General features: G+C 40.5%; 3 protein-coding genes across 3 annotated transcripts in view; 2 read left to right on the top strand and 1 right to left on the bottom strand.

Moving 5' to 3' along the window:
• LOC141428783 (uncharacterized) overlaps positions 1 to 25550 on the top strand; it is a gene marked incomplete in the record, with an annotated part of 528375 nt that overhangs the window by 227274 nt on the left and 275551 nt on the right.
• Positions 4887 to 5702, bottom strand: LOC141428521 (uncharacterized). Its single transcript, XM_074088515.1, has one exon. The coding sequence runs from the start codon at positions 5700 to 5702 to the stop codon at positions 4887 to 4889; it is 816 nt and encodes a 271-aa protein (XP_073944616.1).
• On the top strand, positions 15359 to 21552 carry LOC141428462 (uncharacterized). The gene is made up of 7 exons (XM_074088457.1): positions 15359 to 15463; positions 15692 to 15811; positions 17742 to 17879; positions 18497 to 18691; positions 18876 to 19075; positions 20022 to 20082; positions 20626 to 21552. Exons 1-7 carry the CDS (start codon positions 15412 to 15414, stop codon positions 20832 to 20834), a joined length of 975 nt encoding a protein of 324 aa, XP_073944558.1. The 5' UTR covers positions 15359 to 15411; the 3' UTR covers positions 20835 to 21552.

Genomic DNA, 25550 nt, shown 5'->3' with positions numbered 1-25550 from the left:
CTAGAAAAACGAAGTTCGTATGGCACCGTCCCTTTCACTCGCGTATTGAATGAGATAAGCGTCAGCGGGACGGCAACATACGGAGTTCGAGTTTTGCATTTCGTAGTCAGGGCCAGCAGGGCTACTACGAAATTCGAAAATCGAAGTTCGTGTCGTTCCGTCCTTCTGACACTACTATTTAATTTAATACGTAAGTGAGAGGGACGTTACGGTACGAACTTTCATTTTCGAATTCCGGAGTAGGCCCTCAGATATTATCACACAACGTCATTGTTCATGTTTTTCGTATTCAAGTGGTATTCAACCGATTTTCGTTACTTTACTCATTGTCATCGGATGTGATCAGTGCGTTTTCTCGTGTTATTGTGCTGTTGACGTTATTTGTTAAATTTGTTGAGATAGACTTTTTATTTGTTAATTTTGTTTTGTTTGGTCGTGTTTTTGTTGTTTTGTTTGATTAAACATGGACTCTGAGCAGCCAAGTACTTCGTCGCATAGACGACGCAGCGAAGAAATACTTTCGCCTCGGAAAAAACGGAAACGTCAACCTCTTAGCAAAGCCGAGAAGTGTATGGTTGTAAAACTTACTTAGAATGAAATTGAAACTTAAACATCAACATCTATCAAAAGTCGAAATATCTCGAAAACGGTCGCATTTTTATTAGACCTATTTTACCTTTTCTAGAATGTCCTAAGTGCCCTACATTTTAGTACATCACGGATCCGTTCATATCTTAATATTTTACGACATACATACATTGGTACCTACAAAATCTTTCGGTGATAACCGGTTGCGGCACATCACTATTTATGAGATGCAAAAAACAGGTAACACATGAAATGTCATTTTAGTATCTCGAATTCTGGGACAGACCATAAACTTGGAAGATTCAGTACACAATACGAAATCCTTAGAAAAATATTATTTGATTTTTCGTAATGGCTACGGAACCCTATCCTGGGCGTGTACGACACGCTCTTGGCAGGTTTTTTTTTTAAATTGTGGTTGGCAATACAATTTTATCATACCGGCGTGTGGCCTGTAGGTAATATGAGCAAAAAATTAAAACATAAATCATACTTTTCAAAATGAACAACATTAGTTCAGCGACTTTTAAAAATTCCATTATTATTTTAACATATTTCAACATAAAAAAAAATACAACCGAATTGATAACCTTCTCCTTTGTTTGAAGTCGGTTAATAAAAATGTACATTCGGGTTCGTAAGTGGCGTTTATCAGGCGCGGCTGATTGGGATTTAGAGGTCTAGAAGAAAAAAATTATAACAAGAAATTGAACCGACTACAAAAGGCTCCGGCCGGTCTTATGTCAAAGTCGTAAAATGTCCAGGTGCCCAGGTCGTAGAAAAACCATGAAAATAATTTTCTACCAGTCTGAAGTCGGTCGGTGCCTCAGCACGAGCCAGCAGGAGTGCACCTACTATAGTCATCTACCTCACCTTCGCACTTTATATTTGATGATTAAACGAACTTACCTCAAGTGAAGTTCTATCATAATTATACGAAGCATTTTGTCCGAGAGATTAGCATAGAACATATGTAGTGGCACGTACGGTGACGCCATTATCGCACTTTATTTGAGGGTATTTTTTTAAGGTAGTTTGAGGTTATGTCTTTATGGTAGCCAAGCCCTGCCATCATTAAGTTCAGAGCCCCCTTAAACACACTATAATGTAAGGGTAGTGGTGGGAGGGATGCTAATCTCTCGGACAAAATGCTTCGTATAATTATGATAGAACTTCACTTGAGGTAAGTTCGTTTAATCATCAATTATACTCGCATTTTGTCCTTCGAGATTAGCATAGAACATATGTAGACTTTGAGATACGTATCTATAAATATGATTCAAAATGTTCGAATAAAAAACTAGTAATTTCAGATAAAGATATCTATTAGTAACTTAAATATACAATTTTCTTATAAATAATAATGATTTACATTATACTCAAAATGTGTCTGGCAGACAGTATAATCTAGTAACTATTATTCAGTTATAATAATAGTAATGAGCTGCTAATCAACGTTATCATTATCCGCTAATGATTTATTCAAAATAGTAATGGCAAATGATTCAGAGTTTGTAGTTTCAGGGATTTCTCTACTATAAAACCTTCCAAAGGTCCTTGAAGTCCCACTCCAACCGGCGGTTTGGCGAATCATATCTAAACTAATTCCCATCTTGTGTGCCTGCGACGTGGCTGCATGCCTGGTGCTATGAGCAGAGAACATCTCAACATCAATACCACACTCTTTTAGTGTATTCTTAATCCAGCGACTTAAAGATTGTGCTGTTACTATATTGTGTGGCTTTTTAAAACTAATAAAAAGACATTTATGGTTCCCACGTAATAATTTTGTCATTTCCAAACATGCTAGCAAGGTCTTTGCAGGGCAGATTTCAGGCTTGATTTGGTAAAAGGGTAAGATCAACATTGGTTGCAGCGATCCTACACGAGAAGTCTTAATTTGATCGGGAATTTTAATTTTGATAATGTCAGATGATATTTCAATGTTTTCTATATTAATTTTAGAAAATGTTTGAACGCGATGTGCCGTGACAAGAGCTAACAGCGTTATTAGTTTTTTAGATAGAGTTTCTAGAGAAAGTGTTTCATTTGGAAACCATCTTTCTATTACGTTAAGCACTGTTGACGTATTCCAAGTAACATTATACTTAGGTAATGGTGGGCGTAGTCTGTATATACCTTTAAAGAAACGTTTAATGCTATCGTTTTCTGTAACCTGACTGCCCAGTATCAAGGACAGAGCGGATCTGCAGCTATTCACTGTGCCATATTGTGCACCGTCGTAAAAAAGTTCAGTTAGGAATTGTATTATATTATTAACTGAAGCTTCATACATATCTATGTTATTAATCGAACAAAATAGAAACCATTTCTTTAAACAGGTGTTATACTGTTTGATTGAACTATCAGCTAATGAAGCCATCATAATTTCTCTGGCAGAGGGCGGAACATTTCGCCTCAAGAGTGATGTCCAGATAATATCCCGGCAACCAGGGTAATCTTTCGGTGTACACTGCGATCGCTGCAAGTAGACAAAATTAACTCATTACCACGAGCGGGATTTAATATGATGGGCTTTGATATAAGCATACGCCTAAATAGGGGATACCAGGGTTGTGTAGGCCACATGGGTACAACCATAATACCTTTTGCCTTGTCGTTCACTATTTTACGTAATATTTTTAAAATGACGGTAAAAGGCGGGAAGGCATAAAAATAAAATTTGGACCACGAAACTGTGAATGCATTTATTGCGTAGGCATCAGGGTCTCTATGCCAGGAGATATATTTATGACATTTAAAATTTAATCTGCTTGCGAAAATGTCAATTTCCGGCAGTCCAAATTTATTTATAATGCGTTCAAATGCCCAGTCCACAAGTTCCCACTCAATGTCTGGGTGGATCCTTCTGGACTCGGCATCCGCTACCGAATTGTCAGCGGAACGTATGTACGATGCATAAATAAATATGGCGCGCTTTTCGCACCATTGCCATATTTGTTTTGTGATTTGTGTTAGATGAGGGAATTGTACACCTCCCATACGATTTATATAGGAAATAGCTGTTGTATTGTCAATACGCAATAGTATTTGACAATTTCGTAACGTCCCTGTGAAAATTTTAAGGCCTAAATATGCGGCTAGCAGCTCTAGGTAATTAATATGTTGCCGCCGCTCGTCCTCACTCCATGGACCAGAGGCTGTATCTTCCCCGCACGCGACCCCGTACCCCGTAGTTGAGGCATCCGTAAAGATCTCCAAATAGTAGTCGTCGTTTTTTATCGTATTTACCGAGTAATCAATATGAGTATACCACCATTCCAAGTCGGATGATAAGGAGGAGGGTATATTCATATAAATATCAGAGTCATCTGTATTTCTTAAATTTAAAAATTTAGAGCGTTCAAGTTCTTTAGTATATAGCCAGCCATATTCTATGGCTGGACAAGCGGATGTTAACAGACCTAATAACCGTGAAAATTCTCTAATTTTACATCTCTTTAACAGTTTGAATTTTTGAATTTCTCTTTTTATCTTTAAACGTTTTTCTGTGGGTAGACTTATTTGGAGATCTTTAGAGTTGATAATGTAGCCCAAGAATTTACATGAAGTGCTTGGAAGATTACTACTATTCTCCCTATTAATTATGAACCCCAATGCATTCAATAATTTCACTGTGTCCATTCTATTTTGTTGGCAATCAACAAAAGTATCAGATATTAACAAAAGGTCATCCAAGTATATAGTTGATATATGACCGCTGGCTCTAAGCAATTTAGCGACAACCTTCATAATTTTTGTGAATACAAAGGGTGCAGTGCAAAGTCCGAACGGCAAAGCATTAAATTCGTACAGATTATTATTCCATTGAAAGCGGAGATATTTTTTGGAATCGTCGTGGATTTTTATTAAAAAATATGCATCCTTTAAATCTAAGGTAGTCATAAAACTATTTTTAGAAATCAATTTTATAGCCGTGCGTTCGTCCTCTAATTTAAAATGCTTAGTGTCGATAAATTTATTAAGGTTCTTTAAGTTAAGTATTAGTCTATCTTTGCCGTTCGATTTTGGTCTTAAGAATATGTTTGATAAGAATTGATCTGGACACGGTTTGCATTTCGAGATGGTACCGTTTTTTAATAAATTATTAATGCATTCATTATATCTGCATAATTCATTATTTGAATTTAAGTAATTTCTAGGTTGGATGGTTTGAATGACTTTTCGGGCAAAAGGAATTTTATATCCTGAAATCCAAGATAACACGTCAGGGTCGCAAGTTATTTGTGACCACTCATTATAACAATAAGATAGTCTGCCAGCGTATTTTACCATGTCTAGCGGCGCCCGCGATTCGGCGCTGCGTACGACGTCCTCGAGGAGCTGGCGGGCGGCCCCCTCGGATAAGCAGGCTCCCTGGTCCTCTGGCTCCACTGCTGCGCCGGCTGCCTGCGGCCCGGGGCTGGAGCCTTCCAGTTTAAATTCGGGGACGAATAACTTCGGTTTGCCGCCGTTTTAGGTGGCGGTTTTTTGAAAGGTGGTTTAACTGGAGCAGTCTTTAATTCGGCGCCAGTTTTGCAAATGGCTTTAGCAGACTTAAGTGTGTTGGCTAAGTCTTGGCCGAATAGGTACTTGTCGACTTTTGTCGATTGGAGTTGATCCTTCATATCTTTTTTGAGGCTGTTAAGTATGAACATACGTCTAACGGTCGTATCTGTGTGTTGGCAGTCGCACAAGAGGCGGCCAGCATCCATTAGTAGTTTCATCAAGGTCGGATTTTTTTCTTCTGATGATATGAGGAGTGATATCGCTTCTCCGATACACGAGATGGCATTTGCCATCTGGTTCTGCTTATGTTCAATACCTTTATCTCTTTTTGCAATGACATCTGATACCGCGGCTTTTATTTCCGGGTTAAGCACGGGCCCATTTATAAGTGTACAGTTAGCGGGAGGCAAGTGTTTATCTTGTAGCTCTTTACGCTGTTCTTTAGTAAGCCCCATTGTGGCGATATGTTGAAGACGAACCGCTAACGCCGCTTGGATGTCTTTGCCGTAACTTTGCGTGGCAGACGGATCATCTCCTAATATGAGTAGGGTTTTCTTCGTCCAATTCAGACACCAATGGGGTGTCTGTGTTAGTAGTTTCGACATTAGTCGATGCTGGTTCTGCAGTGCTAGTAGATGGTTCCGGTTCCGGCTCTTGAGTCACATCTTGGTCTTCCAGTTGGGAATTTTCGTGTTGGCTGTCTGTAAAAAAGAACATAATAGATACGTCTTAACATCTTTATCGAGCAATTTCCAAAGCTCTGTTGCCTGTGTTTTCATAGGCAGTAGATACCGAGCCATCATGTTTAATAGGCAGTAGATACCGAGCGTTTGTTAGTAAAGTGGCCACCCTGTTAGCGGCCCGCATTTCTAACATTGCGCTTTTTTGTGGTGACATACCCCATAGGTAGCCCGCCACACATAATTTAGTGTCTAAAAAACACTGACACTTACAAGATATTATTATCGTGCGCTTACTAGTAAAGTGACAACCCTGATAGCGGCCCGCATTACTAAGCTTGCACGTGCGCTTACTAGTAAAGTGACAACCCTGATAGCGGTCCGCATTACTAGTTTGCGCATCTTTATCCCGTGGCGTGCCCCTTAGGCCGCCCGTGGCGTGTGAATCTTATCAATGTTTTACAAAAATAACCGTACGTAGGTATCATTATACCGACGCTAGATAGTAAAGTAACTACCCTGGTAGTAGCTCGCATTACTAAAAAAGGACGCGTCGATATGAATACTGACTAACACTTTTTCCATTAATATTTAACTATGTGGGTACATACCTTCTTGTGCTATCAGCGAAATCGCCGAATTACGATCCGGAGACTTTGATGACGAACCAGAACTAAGTATACGCCGCCTAGGGCGCGCTTTTTTTAGTTTTCTTGATAACCGTTTTATTTTTCGAGCGATGCTATCGTATTCTTCGTTGTCTTGATGTTTTCTTTTCGGCATCTTGAAAGTAGATATATAGATGGCTACCTAATTAGAAACAACTTATAATCTTTAGATTTGATATTTATTGAGGTGCGAACAGGCGGAGCACTGAAACGTGAATGATGGCAGGGCTTGGCTACCATAAAGACATAACCTCAAACTACCTTAAAAAAAAAATAAAAAAAATACCCTCAAATAAAGTGCGATAATGGCGTCACCGTACGTGCCACTACATATGTTCTATGCTAATCTCGAAGGACAAAATGCGAGTATAATGGGCTTCAATCACTCCTGCTGCTTGCAAGGCTCGATCCACAAGACCAATACTACATAGGTACTAAATATGTACTAGGTTCTCGTTCATTCATGGTAACACGGCAAGTTAATGAAAAACTTGTAACGTGTTTACTAGTAGCGATTCTGCGCCGTGAGCTGCTACGAAGCAAAAAAAAAACCGGGCAAGAGCGTGTCGGACACGCCCAAAATAGGGTTCCGTATCCATTACGAAAAAATTAAGTAATATTTTTCTAAGGATTTCGTATTTTATACGGTATCTTCCAAGTTTAGGTAGGTAGGTATATTTTATACCTTAGGCTGCTATTTACTCTTAAACTACTAATAACTCTCAAACAAACTTAGCCGTTATAGTTTTCCTTGAAAGTTTTATATATTACTATCATCCTGATTTTTTTCAAATTTTTCCACCCACCGGTTTAGATTTTAGAGGAGGGGGGTGGGGGGCGTTCGATTTTCATGAAAATTTGCACTTTAAAGTTGAATATTTCGCAAACATATCACTAAATCGTCTTAGCATTAAAATACCTATCCAACGATACTCCACACTATATATAGGATTGTTGGATGAGAAAAAAAAACACTGTGTACGATTAATAAATATTTTGATTGGCTGGCAGTGGTACTAGAAAATGGAACATGGCTAAAATTGAAGAAATATAGTAGTGTGAAATTTTGTTCCTATGTATTTGAAAAGCGTTTGGTACGAGTAATCCACACATCGCGCGAGTTTTATGAGTTTCGAATACATGACTGCATTTGACTGTAGGTATATAGGTACCATGTATACAATACAATGTAGCAGCGCGACCGTTCCGTGTTCCACAGCACAGCAAGCAGCGCGCCCGCGTCGCCTGCAGTGAAGGGAACAGGCACTTGGCGGCTGCAATGTTGCATGTTGCATCTAATGCAGCTCCGGCGGAGTGCGAAGTGCGAGGTCATAAAGCGCATCGCGACCCCCCTCCTCCCCCTCCCGCTGCATGCGATGCGCTCATAAACTATGAAGTAAGTTGTAACTGAAGCCGAAGCTCGGGTCTGAGTCCGTCAGACAATCAGTTTTATTCGGCGCTATTCTGTTTGTCGCTGCTCCCGCCACGATGTAATTGTTTTGGAGCTGAGAAGATCGTTTTTCTGTATAGTAAACGCTTATCCTAGCGCCTGTGAGACCTGTTGCTATATAAGTTCATAGAAATGCAAAATCAAGGCAAACTTTAATGTAAAACTAAAAATAAGACAAAAACTATACTTTTTACATTTGACTAAATAAATGGACTAAATAAATAAATATTAACTATATCGTCTATATAATGTTTTTCACCTTAATCAAATATTTTTATGTCAATACTCAATACTTATTGCTTTTCCGCAATGTATGGTTACACTGAGTAGATGTTACAAAAGGATATGTGATCTGATCATCATGGACCGGTACGGACCATGTTGAGCACAGCAATATTTATACAAGAGGGCAACTTTTATATAATTCATAATTAGTGTATCTTATAGCTATAGATTACAATCACATTAAATTATACTTTTATGATACACAGACACACAAACATCACGCCTGTATTCCCAAATGGGGTAAGCAAAGCTTTTAGCAATTTTAGGTTTAAAGTTGGATTGCTACCACCATCTTGCTCGCTAATCCTGCCGTGAAGCAGCAGTGCTTGCACTGTTATGTTTCGGCGTGGAGAGTAAGACAGCCGGTGAACTTACTGGCACTTGAGGTATCCCATCTTAGGCCTCTAGGTTGGCAACGCATCTGCAATACCCCTGGTGTTGCAGATGTTTACGGGCGGTGGTGATCAGCCATCCAGTCGAATAAAAAACATTATTATCTATCATTTTTCTATCATGAATTCTTTAAGTTTACTTATAAATGTTTTTTCGTTATTTTCGTCTGCTGTTTGTCTGCTTGTCTACGTCAGTAACCCATGTCAAATGTCCCCAAACTGCGTCCATTTTGCTCAGGAGGAGGGCTCTGCTAACACTGGATATATTAAAAGATACCTACAAATTTATGGAACTCGCGGTGCGTGAGTCCAGCTCGCACTTGGGTGTTTTTTTTTGTAATTTTTGAATTTGTAGAACAAACGCAATGTTAAAAAAACTAAGTACATTTTTGTTTTTGTCAATAACCTCAACTCAACCTATGTTGCTTCATATGGTGCTACTGGTGGATATCTTCTTTTAACAAAACAACCGTTTGGTTCCGGATTCCTCATCAATGTAACCGTTTTAGTTTATTCATATTTATGTATCAAGTTTATTCTATTATTATTATTATGTTGAGTCATTGCTTGTGAACTCAAACGAGATTAATTATGGAGACACGTTCCTTCGATCGGCCGGAGCCCAGTCGCCGTCGCAACGTCTCCGCCTCCGGTGTCCTTCGTATTAAGAATAAATAAGGGCTAAAACGAGTGGGCCGGCGGGTAGAGGTGACACGTACTTGGCAAATCGCGGACTGAGTCTTGCGAGTACGCGTCCACAAAAGACTAGATCCAAAGACTAGGCCCACGAGTATCTACGAGTACTTAACTCATTGACTCATTGCGTAAACAAAATGATTCCCGTAAATGCGATCCCGTGATTGCGTATAAACCGTACAGTTTTAGTAGTTTTACGAATATCGAACTAACGAATTCCGCGTCATAGTTCAGTCTTCACACTTCATATTTTTTTAATTTTAACTTATATTAAATACCGACTAAAAACTTCCCTACATATACTTTACATAGGCTTAGGATTTATAAATTTTTCAATAAAAAAGTGTACATAAATGTTTGTTTTAAAGTTGGCGGAACGTTGTCAGCCGCCGTACTCCTAAATACTCGTACGCTAAAAGAATCGCGGGCGGGAACGCGTACTCACGCGTCCAAGCCAAAACCTTTTCCAAAAACCTATTCCAGTAAATACGTCTCACCTCTACCCTCCGCCAGCTTGGCTTTGTGAAACTAAACACTTAATTGGAAGGTCCATTATGATGGGCCGAGGCTGAGGTTACTCGACGCTAAATATTTTAATTTTAATATTTTTTTCCTTCGACCCTATTAGCTAGCTGAAACACTTCTTGATTCGTAATGTTTTAATATTTATTTGGGCACAAACGATACATTTTTATTACGATCTAATGAACTTATATCCAACATAAACAAATAAAGATGACACCGTGAAGGTACCTACATAAGGGTACATAAAAAAATGGGTTGATGTTTTCAAGGTAAATAGATATTAGACCAAATACGATTAAATGATATATAACTTAACCCGATACAATAAAACGTTTCCCCCACCTTGATTCAATATTCTTTGGCAGTTGTCATAAATGTACGCTCAAGGACTTTAATTCATGAGCCACCTGGAATCATTTCACAGTAAACGTCATAATGACATCGCATTAATTAACAAGGGGATTTTTTTACCCCACAGATCACCACTGATGCTGTTTTTTTTTTTCAACCTCAGCCCGCGGAGCGCGTTATGTTATGATAACGACCTCTCTCAAAGGGCGCCAATTTGCGGCGGCCGCGGCCGCCTCGCCGCAGCACACGGAATAACTAATAGCACAAAGTAGCGGCACTGGGAAATTTCGCGTGCAGTCATGTAAGTGTGAAATTACCATCACAACTCCAGCACTGAATGAAGAGATTGAGGATAGTTGCCACACGGCCGATAATGGTGTTATGCAAAATCATATAATCTGACACGTCCTGTCCTACCGGTCCTGGAAGTATTTATGCGCGCTTTGTTGTATCGGACACTGGTTCTGGTGCTGGTGCTGGTGATTATACCACACGATAATATTATCCATGTACCACATAAAGTTATTTGAGAGCAAATTCCAATAACAAAAGCAGAATACATCATGCAAAAACAATTAGGGCTTGGCCAAATCACCGCCGCATGACATCGTAATGTGAAAAGCCGACTATAGATAGTTGCAAGAAAAATCGTGCAAGTTGTATTACATTGCGGTGCTCGATTGACCATTACAAACTCGCTGGCTTTACGTCCTTGCATTGTAAAGGTGCGGCCACACCGCTGCTTAAAATACCTACGGAATCGCAGTGACGTGCCGTAAACGTCAGATCCACATTACACGTAATAAGGTTGTTACGTGTATTGTGTCAGATCTTTACCGAACAAAAGTCGTGACGTTTACGGCACGTCACTGCGATTCCGCACCGTTTGCGTATTTTAAGCAGCGGTGTGGCCGCTCCTTAATGTAACTTGCACGATTTTTCTTGCAACTCTAAGCTCGGCTAAATGGCACGGCGCCGTAGTGCGGCGCGTTGCCGCGTCGCGCCCCCAAAGTTAGCTCACACGCACTCATGTCATGCTCTGGAAGCAGAGCGGTACCGAGGACATGGTATTGCTTCCGTTCCCATAAGCTAGCCACGACATCGTGTTTCTAACTCAGTAGGGTTACTTATGGGTTATGCGCTCCGCCCGGCTGCACGCTCGCAGTCTCTCGACTAACGAGTAGTAGGTACTTCTCGTAAACCAAGTTTTGTAAAGCCCGCTAATATCCCCACTGAACTCTTCTGTGAAAAATAAATCTTATCCCTTTGTAATAAATAACGGTTAAGCTTGCTTGTCCCGCCGCGCAGACAAGTGTATCCTGTCTCAAACTTCAGCGCCGAAATGAACCCCGCGGCGCCTCAACGCAGTTATAATTGACAAAGCATTTAATATATTTCACGTCTAAAGTTTCATATCAACAATGTTGTCGGCCACATTAATTTAATTAAGTAATTATATCGCTATTAATAAATTCAATATCGTTTTGAGATCAAAATGAGTATCATTTTGAAGACCGGTTCTGTGAGTATCACTCAATGAATTTATTGTTAAAAACAAACATAATAAAACATAATTAAACTATAGATAGAAAATTTGGCCTAAATCGCCGTCAACGGGTAAGGTGCCCAGAAGGCTGGCCGTATTTCCTCGTTGTATAGCGATACTTGTACGCTGTGCGAAATAGTGGCCAGCCCTCTGGTCGCCCGAGGCCTCTATTAGGCGCGTCGAAAAATCTTTATACAGCCGACGCGCACTTGGCCCCCAAGGCCCCAAGGTTTCAACACCAAATGCCGCAAACATGTAGCTGCTTCCCAGGGCGGCATATTTGCGGCGTTTGAGGCTTTCAGCCGAGGATGCCGCAGCGCCAGCGGTGACGCTGGTGCTTGGAATATGGGACGGTGCTAGGGTATCAACGCAAGAGGCATCCCAAACTAGCGGCCGACCCATGCTCCAAGGCACCAGCGACATTCCGTCAGGCCTCTTGCCGTCGTCCCTGGCCAGCCCGCTGGGCTCGAGGACTGCCGGAACTCTCGCACTGTCAAGGGCCCGACGGATGATGTCGTTAATACTGGCGTGGCGGGAGATCCTACCAGCGCTCCGGACACATGAGAGGCCATGGTGACCCAGTATGTCCACCATGGCGCCGCATTGACAACGATGTGGCTGATTTATTGATGCCCCCACGGTCTGCCGAACTAGTTGACGTATCTAAAAGGTTTTTCCGTACTAGTTGACAGAGCGGCTCGTCCCATTGCCTCTGCGAGCAGGGATTGGCAGGCGGGTCCGTGTCGGGACAGGTTATGGACCAAACGTTCATGGCCTCGGAGCAGTGTGCAGCCTCCACAGATCCAATGGATGGATCTAATATTTTCGCTATAAGGCTTTGTGCACCATGCACCGAGAACAAGAACGCAGGTAGAGCAACACAAGAAATTTTACGGATTTCAAGGCCGCCGAACCTAATGGGTAGGGTAGCCTGGGTCCAAGATCTATCGTCAAAAGGAAACTGAAGTGAGTGTTTCTACGACTAATTTATCTAATTTTGAAGTCAAAGTGGGATATTTCCAAAAATGGGTTCCGCGAAGTATATATGTAAATTTTGGGACAAAAAGACAAAGCTTAATGATTAACAGGCTGAATGAAGATTAATTTTGGCCAAATGGTGCGATGTTGCTTTGAAATTTTGAATTTTTGCGTCGACGAAGTTTTCAAATGATTGATCTAAGACGGGACAACCAAGGAGGTGAAGCGATTCTTTGTTTATAATTTTGATACCCGGGGCGATTTGCCTAAAAAGGTCGATTGTATTTTCCTTGTCTGGACAGGAATCGGTGATAAAAAGTTCGCACTTGGAAAAATTTAGCGATAGGTCAGTTTTAACTGTTTGCTTAACCTTTTGGGGCAAACCCGGCAAAAAAAGACTGATAATGATATGATAAGAACTGCCATTACTGTTGAATTAGCACACAATGTTTAAATTGCAGCTGCAGATAATATTTCAATTCATACATCGGGGAATCCACGATTTCCACGAAACTACTGGAATTAAAGCAATTAAACATTGTATTGTACTTTTCACTTTTAAAGGTTCACTACCCATAACGAGTCGTTTAACAAAGTTGCGTCAGATTAAATTGGTTTACGCCATTATACTAAAGATTTAGAATTTTTCGAAGATTTTAGGTTGATAGTTTCTACAAAAAACTTTCCTTTTTAGGGTTCCGTAACCATAATGGCAAAAACGGAACCCTTATAGTTTCGCCATGTCTGTCTGTCTGTCTGTCTGTCCGTACGCGGTTTTGCTCAGGGACTATCAATGCTAGAAAGCTGCAATTTTGCACGAATATTATATGTAAACTATGCCGATAAAATGGTACAATAAAAAAATAAAAAAAAAAATTACGGTACGTAAAGTGGGGGTGATTTTTTTCTCATCCAGCCTTGTAGTATGGGGTATCGTTGGATAGGTCTTTTAAAACCATTAGACCCTAAAAAGACTTTTCGATTCAGTGATTTGTTTGCAAAATATTCAACTTTAAAGTGCAAATTTTCATTAAAATCGAGCGTCCCCCCCCCTTTAAAATGTATACCGGTGGGTGGAAAAATTTGATAAAATTCGGGATGGTAGTAAGTATATCAAACTTACAAGGAATACTATAACAGTTAAGTTTTCGTGAGATTTATTAGTAGGTAGTTTAAGAGGAAATAGCAGCCTAAGGTATAAAATATACCTAAACTTGGAATAATCCTTACAAAATACGAAATCCTTACAAAAATATCACTTAATTTTTTTCGTAATGGCTACGGAATCCTATTTCGGGCGTGTCTCCTCCTATTTCGTGGCTCTTGGTCGGATTTTTGGATGGAGTTTGCTCGTTCCCCGGCGGCGCTCGCGTGGCAGAGCCCGCAGCCGGGTGCCGCCGAAAGTGGGAACACGTCGTTAATATGAACGTTCAAATAAATGTATAAGTATTAGACTAAGAGGGGGCCGTATGCAACCCTACCTCATCGAGTAGCAAGATGCGACTTATCTAGGGTGGTGTATATTAAAAAGGTATATCTTAAATTACAGGGTTGCCTGGCATAAACCTGGAGCATTTTGTTCAGTGAGCAAAAAAGTGATAATTTTCTTAGGTGAAAATTACCTCATCGAGTATAGCAAGTAGGTAAGTATTACCAAGGACTATATATAGTCCTTGGTATTAATATGCACCACCCTATAGATAAGTTGCATCTTGCTACTCGATGAGGTAGGGTTGCATACGGCCCTCTCTTAGTCTATATGGTATATGATCAATCAAGTAGGTTAATATAATAACTAGTTGCATAAAACCAGCCGGTAGTACATCATTGATTGATTTAATGAGCAGTTTTAACTTACATAATTATCAACGTTCGCATGCATGCAAATAAATCGTTTGTTTCTAATTTTGTAAATGAATATTGATTTATTTCGATTTGAGGTTTATTGATTCATTACAATGTGTATTTAAAAATAGAGCTTCGTTTAAAATATCATAATTTACTATGGTTAGCAAAAACCTTGTTAATTTGTTTTGGACAAAAGTAACTCATTTTATACGGTTATTTATAGGTTATTTACCATATTTACCTACATGTTATATTTTGGATTTCTTTAACACGTTGGGCCCCGGCAACTCAAACTAGAAAGGGAACGGGAGCTAAAAAGTCACAGACGTTGTGTCACTGGGGCCGAATGTGTTAAGTAAACGAATATTAATCATAACATTTAACGCAATCAAGAGTTGAAACTTTCTTGGTCGACCATTACAATAAACACTATAGTGTAATTTTCCGTATGTTGAAGTCGAAGTAAAATATTATAAGAAAATGCCATATTTGAAAACAGCACTGTAGTATCTTTTTCCACGAATTTTTTTTTTGCGAATTCTCGTAAAATTTGATATGCTTTACGGCAGCCAGCTCTGCCGTAGATATGTTCAGACATTTCCATGTAAAATTTTTACTTGATAGTTCAAGTGTAGCAACATTTTCATTTCATAGGAATTCGTTTAAAAATTTATAGATTGATAGAGCACTTATTTGGCTGACCGTAGATCCACTTGCTCGTTTGCCATCCAGTTGAAAAAAAAAGTCCCGCTGATAGCAGGTCAGGTCCGCTACCGCTGCCTACGAGTCTTATCTACTTTTTACCTAAAACTGTGCCATTTATTGAGCAGCGTGTAGGACGCACCAACACTCACCGCCCGCGAGGCCGCAGAGCTAGTCTGATTTGAATACAACAATGAAGTGCAGGTTGGCATTACTTCTGCTGTTGGTGGTAGCGGTATCGCTCGGTAAGTCGGCTATCGCTTGCAATTTTATAAAGCGTAAGTTAGGTCTCATATGGAACGGCATACTGTTCTCATCTTTGAGCTCAATTTAATATTAACTCTATTATCCATATACTTAAAAGATTTCTAGCTTATGAAAAAATTTCATCAGTAAATGTTGAGGGCATGTAATACGACTTAGGGTTTGGTGTATGGCGACGTGTAGCGTGTGCGTGTGTGTGTGTGTGTCAGATGGCGTGTGCAACGAGTACCGCAGCGACTACAGCTTCGTGCCGGACGCGGGCGGCTGGCTCAAGCTGCACCGCGTGCCCGCCAACTGGCACGAGGCGCGCCTGCGCTGCCACCTAGAAGGTAACAACACTTTTCACGAGCATTAAAAAACTTGAAAAAAAAAATATCTAAATATTATTAAAGAACAACCAGCATAGAAAATAGCGTGACTTTACAATTATCAACTTCAAAAATTGACATTTGCAATAAAACACTTAGAAAAGCCTTGAACAGAAAAGTTGCACTTTGCTCCCTCTCGACAGGGAGGAAAAGTTACTTTTCTGAAGGAGAGGTGTGAAAAAGTCATTTCATGTCGCCTAAATCCAACATAAACATGAGCTTTACGAGCATGAGAAGTGAAATAGAGTTTTGCAATACAATACAAACCAATTTCGGATCAGGTACATACCTATACGCTTTCAGCTCACGCGCTACCTGCTCTGTTATTATCATTATTTTTAACAATAAAAATTAATAAAAAAAATGAAATGAAAAATGATAATAATTAATTAAATTTTAATAATAATTAAAATTAAATTTTAATAATAATTAAAATTAAATTTAATATAATTAAAATTAAATTTTAATAATAATTAAAATTAAATTTTAAAATTTATTTTATTTATAATAATTTAGTAAAAGGTGTCAATATTTCTACTTTTTTGGAAATGTTGAGAAATTTAATTCCGTAATTTGTACATGAAGTGTGATACATTTTTTTTAATAATTGTAGTTTATTTTAAAAAACTTGCAAAAGAATAATGATGATTTGTGATTTATTAACCTTACATTTTGAAAACCTTTATATTTTTTTAACATAATTTTTTGTTGAAGGAATCTATATGCATGTACTTTTTTACAATTGCTACTTTTAGTTCGGAAGGCGGTGTTTTTCGAAAAAACATAAAACTCGAATAACTCGAAAACTACTAAATTTGTACCCCTGGTTGACTGGGCCAAAAACATTGCAAATAAGCTTTAGAATGACCCCTTTCCAGGAATAGGTCCAATTACCAGTCACCCTGTATTATTTGTCGATTTCCAATTTTCCATAACTCTCGAGAAACGGCGGCTGGGATGCTTCAGAGTCTCACCCTATTATAGTGCAGAATCTACTTTTGATTCTTAACAAACTAATTTCAGGCTTTCATCTATTTATTGCCTCGTGTTATTAGTTTATTAGTTTACTTTGACATTTAGAGACTATATACATCTCTGAATTATTTAGATTAGGAATTTTATTATTAACATAGGGACTTCATACATCCCCTTGCTGTATAATAATTTTATTATTAACTCAGGGACTTTATACATCCCCTTGTTATGTTTAAGGCTGTATATTGTTAAGCTAATGGATTTTAAACTTTTATATTTTTAGTTTAAATTCTAGTCACAGGCTCGCGACGTCGAAGTTCCCAAGACGATCCCATAGAGCTTATGGGAACGGAAGCAATACCATGCCCTCGGTACCGCTCTGCTTTCAGAGCATGACATGAGTGCGTGTGAGCTAACTTTGGGGGCGGCAGACGTGAACTTGCCTTCGAAATCCAAAAGCTTAATGGTTACTTGACCTGAAATGTATATTTCAGAACTAAATTATTGTTATTATTATTTTAAAATTTATGACGGTGAAAGCATTCTACACTTCCACTGAACGTAGATATAGTTAGTGTTTAGTATTTTAACTAAGGGACCCCATACATCCCTGTATTTCTTTTATTATTATTTTTAGAATTTTTTTTTTCTAATATTGTATCATATAGTTTTTAAGTATTTTATTTGTAATTATATTTTTATGAAAAAATTACTTTCTGCCAAGTTTCTTGCGGCGCATTCTTCTTGGCAAAGATGGTCTTTCCGAAAGCGCTGGTAGTTTAAAAAAATGACGTGTAAAAGTGCCCATTGCGGCCTATTTACTGAATAAATCATTTGAATTTTGAATTTGAATTTGAATTTGAATTTGAATTTGAATTTTTGTTAATCTTGCGAGTAACCCAGTGTCTGTGGGCAGGCGGCACGCTGGCGTCGCCGGTGAACAGACAGATGTCGCTGGCGCTGAAGAGTTTGATGGAAGAACACAATCTCAGCTACGGCCTTTTCACTGGGATCCACGCCACCTTCTCCCGCGGGGACTTCGCCTCCGTCGAGGGTGAGCGTCAATACTGAACGAAACCCAAAACCATTTAGGAGCAGGACATTTGATTGATCTAGACCTATCACTCGCGAGTAGGTACGTGATTGACATCGGCTCTTGTCTGATGCGCGGGCAGAGATATTATATGCATATATGCACCTCTAATCGTTGATTGATTGATGGTCATTTGACACTTATTCTTCTACTGGAGCGACATATCATTCCACCTGATAAAGAGTGTTTCCAGATATCCGATCCTATATCGGTATCGGACGACGATGGTCGACACCCGATAGCCGACACCTTGTGCTGTTTTCACATATTCCCGACAAAATCGTTCCGATACGGCCATTTGCTCGATATCTTAGTGCACATACGCAGAGACAATTCAGATACACGTATAGCACACACACAAACATTATCGTCCGACAGCCCACGGGCGTCCGATGGTGTCGCCAACATATCGGTGTCGGCTCCCATATCCGATATCGGGCCGGATTTTAAGAAATATAGCTACACATATTTCATACATATTACTTGCCCCGATATCGTATCGGCGTCCGATACCGTTATCGGATCGGACAATCTGAAAACGCTCTAACAGCGTAGTTTGTCCACGGGCTTGCGTGCAGGGGTCCCGCTGGCGCGCATCCCGCTGCACTGGGCGGCGGGCGAGCCCGACAACGCTGGCGACGCCGAGCAGTGCGTGCTGCTGCTGCCGAACGGCGCCGCCGCCGACGTGCCGTGCTCCATAACGCGGCCCTACGCCTGCTTCCGCAAGAAGACGCCCGACCTCGTCATGAACGCCTGCGGGACCTTCGACAACGGTAACCACCACACACGCATCACGGCACTGCTTTATAACCCATCCATATAATATAATACAGTGATACCCCAATGCTGTCCTATCATTATCTCTCAAAGATGTACTTGTTTGCTGTTAACACCGTCGGCGATGCCCGTCCGATATCTAGGTGTAATACTCGTATACGTGGTAATACGCGTGCGCAGGGTACACACTGGACACGCGCACGGGCTCGTGCTACAAGTTCCACACGACGCCGCGCACGTGGTCGCGCGCTTACATGGCCTGCGCGGCGGAGGGCGCGCACCTCGCCGTCATCAACAGCGAGGAGGAGGCGGCCGTCATCAGGGCGGTGTTCGCCAGGTTCCCCCACCACCTCATCCCCACGCGCACCACTTTTGGCAAGGTACGTTAAATATAACAAATATGATTCAGAGTGGAGGTTCTCATCGTGGGTGGGTGGTCCATGTCGGACTTTCTGTCTAATTGACGATTTAAAACGTACATACATATCTTGTTTTAACCGACTTCAAAAAAAGGAGGAGGTAATATTCTACGTTCGTCTGTAGATTTTTTTTTACTTTTTTTAAATAGTGGACTTATTTTGAAAATTCTTTTTTTATGTCATAAAGCATACTTCTGGTCCCATATTGGCACCAAGTCAAGATCTGATGATGGAATCCTAGGAATATCAAGCATGGGCAACCATTAAATTTTATGGGAACACCTTATATGGCGATTTTGGCATTTTTAGCATAAAGTCAAGTATTTCCATTCAGAAAGTATCATTTGTTGAACTGGACCCGATGAAGAGGACCGTAGATGGCCAACGGAACTTGTCAAAGCTAACTAAGTAATACCTACACGTGCGCCTATAAATGAATATGGTTAATATAAACAAGCGACTAAGAAGAAGCTTTAAGTTAATGATTCTTTCAAACTGATCTGACAAATTTAAGAACCGACTATACCTACAAAAACCTTGAAAATAATTTTCTACTAGCTTGAAGCCGATGCCTGAGCACGGGCCAGCAGGCAGGAGTGGCTGAAGCGTGATTGAAGCTCAATATAGGGTATGTAGGTGACGTGGACGACTCTAGTCCCACTCCTGCTGGCTCGTGCTGAGGCACCGACTTCAAGCTAGTACAAAATCATTTTCAAGGTTTATGTAGTCAGTTCCATTTTTTCTGAAAAGAAATGTAAGGGGTTATTTCACAATTCGGTTCATCACACAATAAAATATATTTGAACAAATAAACAAAATACCAATTCCCCATTGCTTGGCGTCAACTGCTTAATCGTATTTGCCTTTACATTTTGTACCTATATACAAATAAATTGTCCTTGTTCAGGAAATTGTGTTCTTGGGCTTCCAAAGCCGCGACGAGCCCGGCGAGTGGATGACCGTGCACGGTGAGTGGCCCCAGACTGACACACAAATTGACAACTTTAAGGGACTGTTATAAAATAAACCAATGGGTGGGATGGATATCCCACTAATATTAGAAATCCTGTTTGTTTGTGTGATTGTCACGTTTTCACTTGAAAACCGCAGGACCGATTTAAATTAATTTCGGTATACAAATAGTTTGAGTCCCGGGGAACAATATGGGATAGTTTTTAACCCGGAAAATTAGTTGGTTCACACGCAGTTGTGATAAGATAAATGAATTCTACGCGGAAGCAGTCGCGGGCATCAGCTAGTTCTCTTTCTATTGAATTTCCCGTCTAATCTAACGATAGTTGCTGTATTACTATTTCAATGACTATGATACTTATCACATTCAAAGTAACCAATATCTTAACAATCATCATCATCATCATCTTAACAATATCTCCGCGAAATGTAGCAACAAATAGTCGATTTCCTTTTTACCATGTCTATTTTAGTATCTCGATGAACCATATGTTCTCACTGATTGTGATACTGAGCGTTACTGCCCCCCCCCCCCCCAGGCCAGACGCTGGAGGAGGCCGGCTACAGCAAGTGGTTCGTCGGCGAGCCCAACAACTACACCGTGTTGGAGCCGGCGGGCGAGAAGTGCGGCGCTGTGTACCGCTTGGGCGTCCTGGACGACCTCGGCTGCGAAGGACTCTACAGCTTCATCTGCGAGATGACGCCCGGCAGCCTGCAGCTGAGGGACGATCAGCCCAAAAAGTTCTGAACGAATGCAACATACGCCCGTCATGCTGGGTTCCACCAGAAATGTGCCAGGATGTGTGGCGAGGAATTTGTTATTTTTCACGAACCAATAGAAAAACTTAATTTACGTATCCTCGCACAGCACCGCTCTGGTGGAAACAGGTAAGCGGAGCGAGGCGAGGCTAATGAAGCGTTTAGTTCATCAAAACACATTCCTCGCAACACATCCTCACACAGCTCTGGTTGAAGCGCAGCCTTACAGACGGGCTGCATTCCAACTGCATCCTTACTGTAACACATGTGCCCGTTCCAATCGCAGCTAGAGTGCAGTTGGGAATTGGGATGCAGTATATCTGTAATTAATTAATTATAAAATTACTAACCATAGCGATAACATTGTAATTTGTAACTACTAACACTATGGATTCGAAGTCCGAAACAAATGATTTATTGTATTCGTATTTGTAACGGCCCCTTCCGTATGACAGGCGTAACACAGTTCTCACGCTGGTTCCCCTCCCCATACCCAACGCAAACGCGTATGCGGTCTAAAAGTATGAAATTAATCATGATGGAGACTAAATAGACCGAATACAATGATTTATCATTATATAGGGTGTGGTTGATTAATAACTATATTACGATTCCTGAAAATGTTGTGGTGTGATGCTATGAATTCCGAACTCCTATACCTACTTAGTTCTGAAATATTTGACTCAATAAAATTGATCATTGCTCTGGAACTAATCGTTTTTCGTTATCCCAATTTGCTGGAATACTTATACTACGAAAGAAAAATAATACAACGATTTCAGTCACACACGTTACGGGGTACAAATGAGATTTTGTTGAAAATAATTTTACATTTGACTGAAAAACAAAATTGTATTTCATGCAAAGTCTAATAAATGCAAAGCGAGAATTTGTTTCTATTAACATAATCTGAATGCAGCGCCTGCAGTGGAGTGCAATAACCGCGGACGCAGCCGCCGGCCGGCGCCCGTTGGGAGCGCAGCCCGCGGCGCGCTATCATACCGCCGTATTGGCAAAGTTTCCGCGAATACCGCCTTTTCCGGAACACTTCTTAGCATTCAATTTCATCGTTTGAAAACGATTACTTTTTGATTTTGTGTAGCGAGTTAAATCTCATTATTAAAGATACTTAAATAGTACTGAGAACTGAGAGCATTCGAGGCAAGAAGGCGTGGGTACAAGGTTGATCGAAGTTGCCTCTTCTTAACACTTCAGTTTCTAATGCGTTTAATTATCTAGACCCGACGATAACGCAATGTTTAAGTACCATATCCAAGAGAGTACCATCAGCATATAATTTTGTATCACAAATGGTGAATGTTAACTAAAACTTATTAAAATCTCCGACGGAAGCGAACTGACGCATGCCGCTATGCGCTAAGCCGCATTCCCGGCACGCGCGGAGACCACGAACTTTTTTACCAACCAGTTGAAACGGATTACTAATGTAAGGCCAAAAAACTTTTCCCAAAGTATCTATCACGTCGCAAAATATTTTAATTTATTGTTTCGAAAATAATTACTTAGTCATGTTTCATTACCAAGAATTATTTAGTCAAATGTATCGTTTAGCATAAAGTACTCTTCCCGAAATATTGGATGGCATAATAACCTACTTTTCTGGCAGCAGTTTGTTTCCGTGGGGACGCAGTTCTATCTAACCTAACATAACCTAAGTACTTTTCTGGTAGCAGTTGGTTTTTGTGGTTGGTTCTTGTGCGAAGTGTTATTTTGAACAATCATTTTTTTGAAATATAATATTATCCAAAAGAAAAAGTTTGCTTTAATAAACGTACCTAGTAATAAAACTTGACAATGTAAAATTATGCCAAATGATAATTTGACCAAATGCATAAAATGCGAAATGTTAATATGCTAAAGATTCGTTTGGGAAATGAAACTACTGCGATAAGTTTTTTGGGAAGTGAAATTTGGCGAATCATATTTTTGCCGAAACGGCAGTACAGTAGGTACACCAGTTGAAACCTGTAGCTTCGATATTGAGCTCGGCGCGGCGCACGCTTCGCCAGAGAGGAGGGAATTCAGTCGAACGCCTCCAGACTATTGGAAAGTTTGATATAATACACTCGCCAGCTGAATCGTTATCCGAACAAGCGCCCTGCCGGCTTGAGTGACTGCGCCTGCCCGCAACCAATACCACACTGATATAAATCGTTAACATGTAGTTCTTTTTGTGTTAACTTTTTTGCGAATTGAAAAGAGGCATCTTTGGTAAATTTGGCAGAATTGAGAATCAGGGATACAAGACACTCTTGTTTATTTATTTTAGACCTAGGCTTTAAGTAGTTGAGGTTTCGCTCGTCTAAATATTAATTTTACTCAATTCCCATGAGAATTCCGAAAACAACACTTGAGTTTCATGTCTCTAGATTTAACGGTTGAAATTTCGTGATTTTACTCCAATCTCATGAGAAATGAAACAAAAGTTAAGTACTCCAGAAGTTCAGATACTTATGTATCGAATGATATCTAAATCCTTCAAGCCGCACACACAAACAAACGTGCACGCACACACTTACAAACTTTCTCATTTATAATGTTGGTAGGATTACAGTAGGATGAGGAGCATGAATAAATCTCAGTGAGAGGTCCGCAGCGCCACAATCAAGCAACGGAGCGCGAGTCTTCCCGCCGCACGTCGTAGCGCGAAATTAAATTCTTCTCCAGCAAACAAACAAAGCGTGAATGAGGTGTGAAGTGAAATACGAGTGCACCCCGCCGCGGCCGCGGCGCCGAGCGCAGGCGAGTGCACACGACACGAGTAGGTACGCCGCCGCGGACCAACTTATAATAAAGCGGTTTATGAGGCGCGGGGAGGATGCTGCCATCACACCGCTGCTGACGTAGAGCCGACGCTTCTAATGATTAGAACACGTTCCTTGAGAAGTGGAATGAATCCGTCAATGACAAGTTAAACAATTCTTCTTCGGAATAAAATTTTGTAAAAAAAAGGTTTCTTTGATAGCATTTTTCATTCCTTTCTTTTCCAATATTTTTAACAAAGAAATCACAATTTATTTAGTCAACGAGCTCTAAATAACGATACCCCACTAGATAAGTAGTCTAGATAATATTGTGAGATGTAACAAGAATGATGAGTAGGTTGGATTCCTGAAGATCTAGTTGGTACTTTGGTACGACGCCTCTACTTACGCGATGCAAGAGGAGCGGATATTGAGCAAGCGAATTTATAAAAAAAACATAAACTAATGTGGTATGTTTTCACCACGGGGCACCCGGCGCCGAGCACCCGGCAATCGACACGGCACGTGTGACTTGCTCTGCTCGCCACCGCGGCACCGGCACGGCGGCGATCAAAGGCGCCGCACTCCCGCACTCGGCAGGCGGCGCGCGGTAACTCACTCCGGCCGCAGCCTCGCAGTAATTAACTGCGGCATCAGCGGCTGCCACAGACCGCACACCCTTGCGCTACCATTGACAAGAAATTGGACGTCAAAGAAAGAGTCAATAAATAAATATCTGGTAACACTTTATACTAACTAACTTGGCTCTCAATCACCTCGGTCTTTATACGTCCACGTACCAAGCCCTCTCATTCTGGGAGGAGCTCGCAGGCCTTCTTTTATGAGTTCACCATACTCGTAGTAGGTAGCGTAGTAGTGGGATTTTTATAAAAGTTCATTAACCCCTTCAATAACAACATTAGAAATCAGGTCTCACGGACTTTTATAGAACCCGCATATAGTTAGTAAATTAACTTAATTTTTAGAGTAGGTACCCTTCTTGTGTTATATTTATTATATACCTACCTAATTGTTGGCAATAAACGCATTTTCTTTCTTTCTTTCCCGCGAGGGCCCAGTGCGGATTAGGAACTTCACATACTTACACTATTAAATTTCATCGCCGGCGTGTGCAGGTTTCCTTACGGTGATTTCCTTCACAGGAAAGCTAATGGTAAATTTTAAATGTAATTTCGTACATTAAAAAAAGTCAAGGTGTCAATAAAAAACAAATTCGAAAAAGAGGTGCGAGACTGGGCTCGAACCCATAACCCTCTGCTTGAAATAGGTATTGTTATTCTTACTAATACCTACTTATTATAAAAGAGAAAGTAGCTCTATCTGTCTGGTCTGCCCGTCTACTGTTTCTTCTTCTTGTTTAAATGTAGATGTAGATTCAGTATGAAAATAGTTTGGTACCCAAGGAAGGAGATATGAAAGTTTTTATGGCGGACTATTGCATATTGCATAGCTCCCGCGGGAAGCGATAAACGAATCTTTCACAGTCGAAGTCGCGGGTAACAGCTAAGCTAATATCGTTATGGTAAGCTTAGGTGACCACTGCCCATTATCTTCCCGGTATATTCTAGACGGTACGTTGTGTGGCCGCCGGGCCGAGAGGTCTCATCTTATCCGGGTGCAGCTTGGCTTGCAGAGCGGCTGTTGCACCGGATGCAGTTATTAACGTTTATCGGATCTTCCGCCGCACTACACCGCACCAATCGTGCCCAGTTCGGTCCGCCGCGCGGCAGTTGCGGGGTCCATTCATTTTCAATTTTGTCTGATACAATTTATCACGACTAAAAATAAAATTGTCTTTCTGAGGCTAGCCGTGACGTACTACTTTTTAACACACTTAAATGCTCGTATTGGCTTCACGTATGTATAACTATATAACTATTTATGTAATGGAATCTTTGAACTTGATTGTTTACCGCAAA

Source organism: Choristoneura fumiferana, chromosome 6, assembly GCF_025370935.1.
Source record: "Choristoneura fumiferana chromosome 6, NRCan_CFum_1, whole genome shotgun sequence".
Classification (NCBI taxonomy): domain Eukaryota; kingdom Metazoa; phylum Arthropoda; class Insecta; order Lepidoptera; family Tortricidae; genus Choristoneura; species Choristoneura fumiferana.
Note: the sequence above shows the minus strand (reverse complement) of the source record. Positions and strands in the feature narration are given on the sequence as shown.